Source organism: Scleropages formosus, chromosome 5 (assembly GCF_900964775.1).
Source record: "Scleropages formosus chromosome 5, fSclFor1.1, whole genome shotgun sequence".
NCBI classification, from domain to species: domain Eukaryota; kingdom Metazoa; phylum Chordata; class Actinopteri; order Osteoglossiformes; family Osteoglossidae; genus Scleropages; species Scleropages formosus.
Window position 1 is genome coordinate 20,219,630 of NC_041810.1, and position 12,734 is coordinate 20,232,363.

The following is a 12,734-nucleotide window of genomic DNA, read 5'->3' on the forward strand; positions in this document are numbered from 1 at the left end:
AAGCACATACTTTCTTTTGCAGTTTTTATTCCGTTAAAAATGTCATGGGTTTTTTTTTTTTTTTTTTTTTTTTTTGGTTTTCCTGTTTTGTTTTCCTGTGCAGAGGACAAACATCGGTCTGCTGCTGCGATCCGCCTTGCTGGCAACCTGGGGGGTCGTACTGCTGGGGCTGCGTCTTTATTGGATGGGCAACAAGCCTCCCACCTTCTCCAATTCAGACAACCCTGCGGCTGACTCGCCCAGCCTCCTTACCAGGACGCTGACTTTCCTGTACCTGCCAGCAGCTAGTGCGTGGCTGCTCCTGTTTCCAGACACATTGAGCTTTGACTGGTCCATGGATGCTGTGCCACTGCTCAGGAGCACCTCTGATTGGAGGAACCTCTGCACCACCGCCTTCTATTGTGGTCTGCTGCTCCTTGCCTGGTGCGCCCTGCGTAGCCCGCCGCCGGCCAAGGAGACCAATGGAAACGTGACCGACAGGAAACCAAGTGCCAACGGCCACAGCTGCCAGTCGGATCATGAGTGCCAGGATGCAGAGCCAGAGCTGCCAGAGAGTGTAGAAAATGGCACAGAGGCCCTGACGGGCACCGAGGCTTCGCTGCCGACATCTGAGAATGTAGTGGGATTCTCCTTGAGCCTCATGGCCATCCCATTCCTTCCAGCCACTAATCTGTTCTTCTACGTTGGGTTCGTCATTGCAGAGCGGGTGTTGTATATCCCCAGTATGGGTTTCTGCTTGCTGGTAGCAGTGGGCGCACGAGCCTTGCACATCCGCCTCCGAAGCAGGCTCTGGCGGGCCCTCGTGCTCTACTTTGGCTTCAGCTTGGTCGTCCTGTATGGCGTCAAAACTGTCCTGAGGAATCGAGACTGGCAGAGCGAGGAGATGCTCTACAAGTCAGGGATAGCTGTCAATCCTGCTAAAGGTACATTACCCAAGTGCAAAGGTGCTTTTAATTGTTGCACATAAACAGAACCAGAGTGTTGAAACAAGTAAGAAAGATGTTATATTGTTATAATCCAACGTTATTGTAGGATTCCTTCCATATTTAACAAAGCATATTAAGCTCATAAAGTACAGTAATGCATAAAAGGATTCTTGCTATGCATTATTTTAATGTTTCGCAGGTGTAAATTTCACAAGTAGCTGTCTGTAAAACTGATGATGAACCCTTGGCCTATTCCGTGTCTCATTTCACTTAGAACTTTGTGAATAATGGACCAACAATCTGTCATGAAATTTTGCAAGCTTTTGGCTACCAGAATAGAAAGGATGGACAGTAGATCACTGCAGCATTGTAATGGTTAAATTGAGAATGATAACTTGCTAAGCTAGTCAGTCCAAGTTAGAAGTTTGGTTGACTCAGAAGGTTGGTAAGGACAACAGATGACTATGAAGGTCCATGAAGGCAAAAGTGTGGTTCAGCCGCAAGGGTGGGAAGGACTGTGACCTACACATATTCCAGACAGGAGGCCTACAGTCCATGGTGAATGGAAGGAGTTGATGTATAACTACCCAGCTAAAGGGGGTAAATAACTGTAGGTAGCTTAACCCTGTGCATGCTTTGGAGAAAAGTATTTGTTAAATAAATAAATATAGATGAATGGTTTTCCATTATTAAAGATGTGCTCTATGAAGCAAATTCAGTACTATGCATATTTACAAAAAAAATCAACTTTCCTACATCTACAAATAGTTCCCGTTGTCATTAATGTTTACCTGTGTACTGTTCATCAACTCAGGGGAAGCAAACAAACACTGTTTCCATAACCCTACAATGCTGTTCTTCCACCATTTGTTTTAACCAGTTACAGATTTGTTTTAAATGTTTCCACGATAATTATCAACCTGGTTTGTTTTGCGAGTATTGCAACTCTTTCCTTGTTTAATTTCAACAGAAAGGATTTCTGGAGGTAATTACATGTAAATTTGGACATTAACGCTCTTCCAGCTTCGAAACCAGGTGGAAATGCTCAGGGCAGATAAATGCCTTCTCGGAACATAAAAACCTTATCTAAGAGGAAAAATAGCGAAGGTTGTGTTTTTAAATTGGGTTCCTGTCTCCGGCAGCTTGGGGCAACCTTGGGAATGTGCTGAAGAACCAGGGAAAGCTGGTGGAGGCTGAGAAGGCCTACCAGAATGCACTCTACTACCGCAGGAATATGGCAGACATGCTGTACAACCTGTGAGTAGGTCACACCACTGTTTATTCATGACCACCCCATTTGGGATTGTATTTTATATCCTACATGGTGCCATTCATCGCATAAGTCTTGTGGCAAACTCCAGTCCAAAGCAAGTAAAATATTGTTCAGTCAATAGGTTCCTCTACTTTCACCGACAGCGTCCATTGAGATGAGATAATGATGCTGTGATCTGTTCTGGAGAAAATACCATCATCAGTCAAAGGCCAGTTTTGACCGCACTTGAGTTTCACGCTGCTGTGAATAATGAGATGAATAACATGACACACAGTGCATTAACAATGCGATAGGAGGTGACCCCTGCCCCTGCTCCCTTGCCCAACTCTGATCAAATCCCTTGCTTATGTTGGGATTCTAAGTAGGACATTTGTCATGTAGACAGGCTGCATGGTCTCAAGGGGATGTGGCCTTCAGCTTGCAGAATTTGTGCATCTCTGTTTCTGGTTGCTCATGTGTGTTGAATGTCAAACACCTTAAACACTGTTGTTCCAAAGCCGCGAATTCAACCAAGGTCTTCTAAGATCAACCTGAGGTCTACTTTCACAGCCTTGCCTACACCAGTGTTACTTTTCTAGAGCAGGCAACTCAAGCTGTCCTCAGAGATCCACATATCGAAAAGGGCCAGCTAGCATACTGGATCATATGTCCTATTCAAACAGAAATGTGTATGGAAGGAGACTGAGACACCTGTACTTCTTCTACTGTGTTTGTTCACCTGAACCTAGATGTACTCTCTCAACCCACAGAGGTTTGTTGCTGCAGGAGCACGGCAGGTTTCCTGAAGCACTGCACTACTACAAGCTGGCTGTCGGGAGCCGACCCACCTTGGCTTGTAAGTGGGACTTAGAAAAAACCTCATTCCTTTCTGCAGATTTGGTCCTCAGTTTTTTTTTTTTTTAATTTGAGTCCTAGTGGAAAATAGTCCTGGGATGATAGTCTGGCTTTGATTCTATACTCAGTTGTTAACCTTCTATCTGCCAGGCTTCCAGCTGTCAGTCATACTGTGGTTGGGGGGGGTCACTGAACCTCCCCCACTCATCATACTGACAATGAGCCTTGATTGTTTCTCATCCTAAGGTTTGATCAAGGCCAGTTAGCATGTCTTTTTTCCACTTGTCAAATAGCAAATACGGCAGTATTCAAATTATAGTTGTAGTAAAGAGTAATAATTTCATTGGCTCTTTGCTGTAACATTTTGTGCTTATTCTTGCAGAGAACTTTGTCATTTGCAGTCTTTGTCTTGCAGAGATCTTTTAACACAAAACAAATCTTGAAACAGCCTTCTAAACAAAATTCACAAAATTGAACTGTGCACAATTTTTTTTGCCTTTTCTCCTTTAGACTTTATTGTCAGAAAGACTGAGGTCCCTCCAAGCTTCTGCCTGCCTGAAATGAAAATATACAAAGTACAATGATAAAACAACAAAAATCACTTAACTGTAAAAGTCAGCATAATAAAAAGTGAAACAAAAAGACTTCAAAAAAGACAACAAAATTAGAAAAAAAAGACATGATAGGAGAGAACAAAGTCAATGCAGTATATTTACTTGACACTTTTTTCCAAACAGTTATCGACCCTTTTATACAGCTGGGTGATTTTACTAGAACAATTAGAGTAAGTACCTTGCTCAAGGGTACTACAGCTTTGAGGTGGGATTTGAACCTGTGATTTGTGGGTTCAAAGGCAGCAGCTGTAATCATTACACTACCAGCTGTAGGTGCTTAGTTAAGGATAATCTTCATGTTAATATATTCTATATCAATATATTAATTGGCAGAAACTCAAAAGTAGAAAAGTGCCAGGCCATGCAAAGCTGTATAGGTAAGCGTGAGTCTTCTGTTTCTTTTAAAGGTACAAGACAAGGTAAAGGTAATAAAACAGTTTAAAAGCAATTGAGAAGAGTGCCAACCCAAGCTATGCCAGCATATCCTCTCAAACAGGAACTTCAACTGCTTTTAGAACTTTGAGATACACTCCATGGGAGTTCAACATGATGTTGTCTTCAATTCGTAAAATACTTTTTCCTCCCACAACACAGCTGCATACTTGAACACAGGAATCATCTTGATGAACCAGGGTCACCTAGAGAAGGCCAAACAGACATTCCTCACCTGTGCAGAAATTCCAGACGAAAACCTGAAGGACCCTCATGCCCACCAGAGCTCAGTGACCAGCTGTCTATACAACTTGGGCAAGCTGCTTCATGAGCAGGGCCTCCAGGAGGTGCGTGGTGGTAGGACAGAGCCTGATAAAGCTTCTTCTTGGCCCAAAGGGTGACGTCCCAGACACATGATGATCTGGATGAACTCTTGCTTAGACCCAGGCCTGGCCTGGAGCACACTCCATCATGGGACCCCCTCCAGCAATGCGCCACAAGACTTTCAGTGATGATTCTTCACAAGTGAAGCTGCAGTAAACCTGTTGGTTGAGTACATGCTGCAATGAAAAGCCATTCACAAAGCTTACTTTATGGTGTACTTGAGTTCTTAGATCATGTATGTTAGTAAAAGGTGCAGCAGAGTCTTTTGTGCTCATAAATGTTCTGCTGCCTACAATGTCTGTACAGGGTCTTTCTGGTGAGGGCTTATGGCTGGTGCTCTTGTGCTTCACTCCAGAGGTCTTGTGTCTCTGTTACTATTAATGCTTATATTAGTTAATATCTATTGGGGAATGGTTGTTTCCTGTGTCAGACCCGGTGTTTGTGGTTTCATTTATAGGAAGCCATCTCGGTCTTCAAAGAAGCAATAGAAAAAATGCCATGGCAGTTTGCACCCCAGAGTCTGTACAACATGATGGGTAAGTCCTCATTCTTTACATCTCGGGTGACTTTGGTCTAGGGAATAAGCACGTTGGTTCAATTCTTGGTGGTAGGGGGTCAAATTACCATCATTTCTGATGGGGGAAAAAAAAGGTTGTGGAACATAAAATATGTCGATAAAAATGAATTGAAATAACAAGAGTCTTTTTATGCATTATTAACACCAACAGCTTTTTATAGGTAATAGTCAAGTATGTACATCATGCTTTATTTTATTTTGTTGAAATCTCTGGGACTGTGTGAGACCAGACTGAGTAGATCCTTAATCTGTCTTTCACAGGGGAGGCTTACATGAAACTGAACAACCTGCCAGAGGCTGAGCACTGGTACCGTGAGTCCCTGAGGGTCAAACCTGACCATGTACCTGCGCACCTGACTTATGGCAAGCTCCTGGCCCTCATGGCAAGTCCACCTCCTTGTTCACCTCCCTCTGAACTTTTCCACCTGTTCTCCTTGTTGTACACTTTCTCCTTGCAGGTCTATTACTTCTGACTGTGTTGTTTTTCTGTGTTTCTGCTTCATAGTGACGTTTGAGTTCTCTTATTGATCAGTGCCTCTGTAGTGCCATGAAAAGGTATTTGGGGATAGCTAATAGTATGCTGTTAGAGCTACTGCCGTTGGATCTTAAGGTTGCTGGTTTGAATCCCACCTCCAGCTGTAGTACCCTGGAGCAAAGTACTTACCCTAAATTGCTCCAGTAATTACCCAGTATAAAGGGGATAATAGTAGGTACCTTAACATTGTAAGTTGCTTTGGGAAAAGTGTCAGACTAATGTAAATGTGTTTGCTGACTTCCTCTATTATTGGGAATGTTTGACATTGAATGTTTTCAGGTCTTCAAAAGAAAAGGTAAAGGTCACCTGAGTGAGCAAATGACATTTTTTTAATTATTTCATTTACTAGTTATCCAGCACCAGCTGGCATGCATGAAAAAGTTATTTTACTTAATAACTGGTTGCACCACTTTTAGCTGCATTGGCTACAACCAAACACTTCCTGTGATTCAGTATGAGTCCTTTACCTCAATACAGGGACAGAAGGCTGAAGCAGAGAGGTACTTTCTCAAAGCCATACAGCTGGACCCAGCAAAAGGAAGTTGCTATATGCATTACGGTAAACACACGGACGACTGCAGTCTTGCTGTTTTTCTCGTTTTATTTGCATCTACCTGCTGATGTAATTAGAACAAAATCCTAAATTCTATTAAATAATTTGCAGTAATGCCCTTTTTGTCATTAATTGTACCACAAAAAAGGTCCTGGAGGAGTTATTGTTTCACTGATTGTTATGAATGGTGTTTGGGGTCATATCTTGGTTCGTATTCAGCTGCTGGCCTCCCTGCTTAAATTTTGTTGCAAATAATTATTTTTCACAGGTCTTAGTTATATATATTTACTGATTACAAAAATACCACTAGTTCTGGAGTGTCAGTTTTAGCCACATAATTTTGCAGCCATTGGAAGATTCTAGGCAGCACCAAAACATTGTAGAAAGCATCAGATCCTAAAAGGTACTGGAATATTTGATGCTTGGAATCCGATTCCAAAATTCTCCAAAATTTAAAGAATGTGAAATATTTTTCTAAAAACTGGCATATAGTACAAAGTAATGCCAAAAGTATGCTCAATCCAGCAAAACTGAATAGAAAATGCAAAAAATTGGCATGATAAAATTTTTTATCAAATTGGATAATTTGTAAAAATTGCATAATCAAATTGGATCAAATTGTATTTTATAATTACGAGTATGAGGTAAACAATGAACATGCAGTCCTCTGCATTGCCAGGTGTGTGTACGAAACACAGTGTCAGCTCTGCGCTCCTATCACTCTAGTTTCCATTACTGTGGAATATTCTGGAACTGCAAATAACACAGGTGATTGATATATCTCTGCTGGAGGACTGAAGCCATCCCATGTCCTCTTGGTGTTCTGCAGGGCAGTTTCTGCTGGAGGAGTCCCGTCTACAAGAGTCCGCAGTGATGGCGCTGAAGGCTGCTCAGTTGGAGAGCGACGAGTTTGACGTGGTCTTCAACGCGGCCCATGTGTTAAGGTAGGAAGGCTGTGGCATGACCGTATTCCAGTGCCTGGTGAGATGTTTGAGGAGAACCCGTGTCATTTTCTCAAAGGCCATGGTCAATCAGGAGCCATCTAGCTGAACTTTTATGGGGAGCCCCTATATCATTACTCCACGGGACAGATTTTCTCGCAGCTGCTTCCCGTCTTTACACAATCAGCTTGTTATTCCCAGATTTCCAAAGCGGCAAAGTTTTCAGTAGGATTTGAGGAGCCACTTGGGCAGTTGCCCTTAGTTTGCCCTGTATATCAGTTTTTAGAAAATATTATACATACAAAAGGCTCCGGTTCCCCGTGACCCTGTATGGGACAAGCGGTTCTGAAAATGTGTGTGTGTGTGTGTGTATACATACAAAATATTATACATATTATTACGCCACCTCAGTGTTTGTACACTACATGTGAATAATGACTGCTTTTGTTTGACAGGCAAGCCAGTCTTAATGAAGAAGCAGAACATTATTATTCACGTGCCGCAAACCTGAAACCCAATGTAAGTAACAGAGTCAATATTTTATTGCTTAATTTTTTTATTAAATAAATTAATAGTTAAAAATGTGGCTCCCATAATGGACATCTTTACTTGATCTTACGTGAGTTTTTTGACTAATTCGATGGAAGAAAATCACTCCTGCCCTTTCCTTTGTAAAGGGCAGTTTAGGAATAGTGATGTACTCCAGGGATCTGATTGCTTTAGAATGGCTAGATCTGGTTTCTGGAATGGTTTCACAACCATTGAACAGTGAAATGTGAATTTCAAGATTTGGGGGGATGTATGGAGCCAGTTATTTTGGCTTATATGTAAGGAGTCGTTATTTAAAGACCTTATTCATGTTATATGTTTTCAGTAGTTCTAGGACAGATTGTGGTGTGAGTCATCTGAATTTATTCTATATGTATCAAAAGTCTTCAGATTTACAGTTATCTGATACTGTTTTCCAGTTAAGGTACTTACAGTGATTTACCCCTTTGTAGAGTTGAGTAATTTGTAGTGGAGCAATTTAGGGTAAGTGCATTGATGAAGGGTACGGTACCTGGAGGTCAAATTCAATCCTGGGAGCTTTGGGTCCAAAGGCAGCAGCTTTAACCTCTACACTACCAGCTTTCCCATCATTTGAAATTTATGAAAAGTATCCAAATCAATTTACCAAATGTTCTCCCCGAGTTGTAACTTTATAAGGACTTTGTAGGATATCTGTAAACAAAACAGAATAACATTTGTGTTTGTGCTCTTGTAGTTCCAAATAAATAATTTAAAGCAATTTAAACACTGCAATCCCTGCAATATTTAAGATCTTGGCCATGATAAATTACCAGTTTCACCTGCATTAATATCAAATAAATGTAGATCACATAAAGAACACATAAATATCTTGTGAAGGTGACATTTTAAAGTACAAATGTTTTTTTCTATTTTTTTTTTTTTTAATGTTCATTAATGTTGCATTATATTAAATACAATTTTATCAGGAAACTGGTCATCATTGGAACTAGAAAAAAATCATATTTTAATCAATTTGACCTAAATTATTAACACACACACATTTTCAGAACCGCTTGTCCCATACGGGGTCGCGGAGCCAACCCGGTAACACAGGGCGTAAGGCCAGAGGGGGAGGGGACACACCCAGGACGGGACGCCAGTCCGTCACAAGGCACCCCAAGCGGGACTCGAACCCCAGATCCACTGGAGAGCAGGACCCAGTCCAACCCACTACGCCACCGCACCCCCTTCTAAATTATTAATACTTTAGAAAAAAGCTAAAAAGCTTTGGATAATGCATATGTGGGAAGCACAAAAGTAAAATGATAAAAGCGGGTACATATTGTTTTATTTTTTTATGTTTATGATCTATGTATGTTTCTATTAAACATTAATGTGATTCAAGTGAATGTGATTCTCATGGTATAAAACTGGTTTCATGAGAGAAATCATATGACCTGGACTGTACAATTTTGACTTTCTAAAACTGATTTGGCACACCTCTGGTTTGACCAAGGATTGTTGAACACCTCTCACATAACAGGAAGTGTATGGTGTTGATTTCACCTTTGGGCTTCTCTTCCAGAATCCTGTTGCCTTGATGAACCTCGGTGCCATCCTTCACCTCAATGGGAAACTGCAGGAGGCCGAGGCCAATTACCTCCGTGCGCTGGAGCTGAAGCCAGATGATGTGGTCACGCAGTCGAACCTGCGCAAGCTCTGGAACATCATGGAGAGGCAGGGCCTGAAAATCACTGCTCCTTGACCTCTGACCTTTAATACTGCCACACAGGGCATCCAGGAACTGCTGAGCCAACTGTCCCTGTTGCTGGATAGACGACAGAGTCGATTAAAGCTGAAATGGGGCAAGGGGTCCAATTATTTCTCACAAATTAGTTGTTTGTGTTTGTTTGTGTTGTTGTCTTGTTTATTGTTGAGTTCAGGGAGTGAAGCCTTTACAGCAGCTCTAATGTTAGCCAGAGCAGATCACTTAAGTTGAAATGGCTGATAGTGTAACATTTGAAGTTCTACAGCAAATGAAACCTTCCGGTTCTTAGTATGGGAGTTTTATGCATTTATTGTATACACTTGTCCCCTCATCTTCCGGTATCCAGTTTTTCCAGGTATATAGTAATGCAATTATTAATTAATGCCCCTTATCATTAATTAGTCTGGATTTTCGTATATCCGGACTGTGACATTGGGTTCGACATTTTAAAGTGATACCATATGTGAAAATTGCACCTGTGCCTGCACTGTGCTTTAACTTCCTCATTACGCATTGATTTAAATGTGGCATATTGCCTTTGTCTTCCTCAAACCGCTCAACACACACTATTGGTAAGCTGACTTTGTGAAATCATGATTTTTTTTTTTTTTTTAAATTCACTTTATAAACATGACCCTTTATGAAATTTTCCTGAATAGGTTGCCATTGGTCTACAGTAAATCTTCAACAAAGCAATTCTTTGATTTCTGCATTCATTTATAAGTTAGAATGGAAGAAAGATTGAACACAAAATATAATTGAATAAAATTCCTTCTTCTTACCTCTGATGCAAATGTGGATTTTGAAGGTAAGACACTGTAAAAGAGTGTCATAAGCCAGGTGGTCTTAAGCTGAATATTGTAACCTGAGGATCACCCGTATTTCCCTAAAATGAGTGTTCCACAATAAGTGAACAACATGAAAGGTAATGCTAATATACACTTTCAGATTCTTTTTTTTTTGTCATTTCAGATTTTCTCTTTATTTAATTGTTTAATTTCAGCTAGCAAACCAGTTGGAATCACTGTATGCTTAAAAGTACTTTAAAGGGATAAGAAATTGTTTATGATGCTGAAATGAGGTAATATCCTAGTGGAGTACATAGAGGATGTATGTGTTTAATGTATTAAAGGTGTTGGAGAACAAAATGTGACACGAGTTAAAACTTCTGCTCTTCATGACAACCAAGAAAACAGGACAAACAGACCAAGTCAAAAATAGAATCCGGTTGCACTTTTTTAAACTGGCTTCAGTTTTTGTCTATTTGCTTGAATTTATAACATTACATGATATTATATTGGCTCCTGAAAACATCTTCATTTAATATTTTTCCTGAAGTCTTTTGGCATTTATGTTGAGAACAGGAATTTTTTGAACCGCACAGTATCCTCCACTCTATTAATTTCAGTCTTTGTCAGAAAAATTAATTTTATAGGCATGATTATGGGTCAAAAAGGCCAGAGTGACCATGACATGTTGGTCACAGTGGTCTTAAATGATGCTGCGCTGCTTACAGAGATTTTAGGGCTTTTGACTGTGAAGGAGCCACCAAGTAATAAAGTGCTGCTGAAAGTATGTTAACCCCATGGGGATGGTCATTATTCTAGTATAAAATGTTTAAATAAATTACTATGATTTACACCCCTGATTCTACTTACCTACTTGGTGTAACCAGCGCAACTTGGGCTTCACTTATTTTTGCACCTCCACTACTTTCACGCTTCTACTACACACATGATTTTCTCTAAGGCAACAGATGGAATTGGTCATCAAACACATTATGTCCAATGAAAAACACTAATTCTCATTGAATAACCATTTTGTGGTAAAACTAAGGGACACAAGGCCTTCCCATACTTTCAAGCAGCACTGTATATATACATCGACTCATACATATTTACGCACACTGCACATAGTCACATACACCAAAAACATGTTTTAGCAGGACAAGATACGGAAAATAAACTCAGTGCGTATCTATGAAATGGCCTCATTATCTGCGTCTGTTCAGGGACCTCAGGGTTGCTTTCAGATCTGTGCTTGTCGAACGCAAAGAGGTTTTGCTTAATCAAAAGTTTTATTTTTTCAAAATGGTTGTATACTGTAAATTAAGGATTTTTGTAGCCTTTTATTTTGTAATAAACATAAACAGAAACGATGTGCCAGTCTAGGCTCTTCAGAAACGTTTTCCATAATAAACTAATGTTGACATGCTTTGTTTCCGTGCTGAGTGTGTTTATCATTTTCCTCAGTTTGAGGTGAATATACTCTATTTATTATGTCTCTGCACTGTACCTTTTGCATTTGTCAGTCGTGGACATGTAAACTATTTAACAGTATCACTACAAAACTGTTTTGTACCTTAAAAGGTATTTATTTATTCATTTTTTTGCCATTGGTTATGGCCATGATTTATTAAAATTCAACACTACCAAACACAATCCCACACACACAGTGTACCCACGCACATTTACAAAGCCCAGAACATAAAACAATCTAAACGAGATGAAAAGGAGCCGCACCGTTTCCATCCTTTCAATCAATTCCTTACTGAGTGTGCCGCGGGGGTGGGGAATCACACATTTGGTGTCCTATTGATGGTCCCTTCCTTTCAGAAATGACTGAAATACATCATGGAAATTGGCTCTAATTAAGTGCCTCTACTTTTATCTCAGATAAAGAGAGCATCAACATAAATGGCTCCAGCTGTCAGATTAGCACATCTGGCACCACCATGGTACATCGGTACTCAAGCCCAGCGCTTGAAGTCATGGCTCTGCTTATTCCACCCATAAAGGGTATCATCTGCCCTTGCTGGGAGAAGACCTATAATACTGTGGTCAACAAATGTATACTTCTTCTCTTGGTGCAGAATAAAAACTATTGATTTTTACTTAAATACCATGCAATCACCTACAGTCTTTCCTGGTATGAAAATTCAAAATTTTATTGATTAAAGTAATATGTAATGCATTGTTTACCAGTACTGAAGACATATAAAACTTTTATTAATTCAATGATTCACAAAACAAACTTGATGTCAAAAATTCTCTGTCATAGAAAATATGTTTTAAACATGTAGTTACTGGAAAGAAAATGTTCAGTATTAATTTTTAAAAAGCCTTTTTAGCAGCCTTTTGTTTGTAACTGGATTCTGGGAATTTTCTAATGAGATTCCAGCAATAGTCTCATGCCATGGTTGGTGACCATCTCCCCTGTACATCTGTTCTCCAGGGCAGAGAAGTCCTGTAGGAATCCGTCTCCATGTTCCTCACTTATAGCATCCACACTCGAAGAAATTCAAATGGGAATATGTACACAATGTATCTTCAGTCACATTCTGGACCCCATACGTTTATAATTTTTAATCATACATCTAGGTTCAGT

The 12,734-nt window shown here is 40.2% G+C and overlaps 1 protein-coding gene across 2 annotated transcripts in view; it reads left to right on the forward strand.

The window, feature by feature from the left end:
- Positions 1-11,551, forward strand: part of LOC108935885 (protein O-mannosyl-transferase TMTC2-like) — a 29,169-nt gene extending 17,618 nt beyond the window's left edge. For both annotated transcript variants that reach the window (XM_029252454.1, XM_029252455.1), the window contains exons 3-12: positions 104-923; positions 2,069-2,183; positions 2,949-3,034; positions 4,242-4,426; positions 4,921-4,999; positions 5,302-5,423; positions 6,053-6,134; positions 6,958-7,072; positions 7,525-7,588; positions 9,165-11,551. In XM_029252454.1, the coding sequence (XP_029108287.1) occupies positions 104-923; positions 2,069-2,183; positions 2,949-3,034; positions 4,242-4,426; positions 4,921-4,999; positions 5,302-5,423; positions 6,053-6,134; positions 6,958-7,072; positions 7,525-7,588; positions 9,165-9,344 (1,848 nt within the window). In that variant the 3' untranslated portion in view covers positions 9,345-11,551. The remainder of the gene's footprint in view (positions 1-103; positions 924-2,068; positions 2,184-2,948; positions 3,035-4,241; positions 4,427-4,920; positions 5,000-5,301; positions 5,424-6,052; positions 6,135-6,957; positions 7,073-7,524; positions 7,589-9,164) is intronic.
- The last annotated feature ends 1,183 nt before the right edge of the window (positions 11,552-12,734 follow it).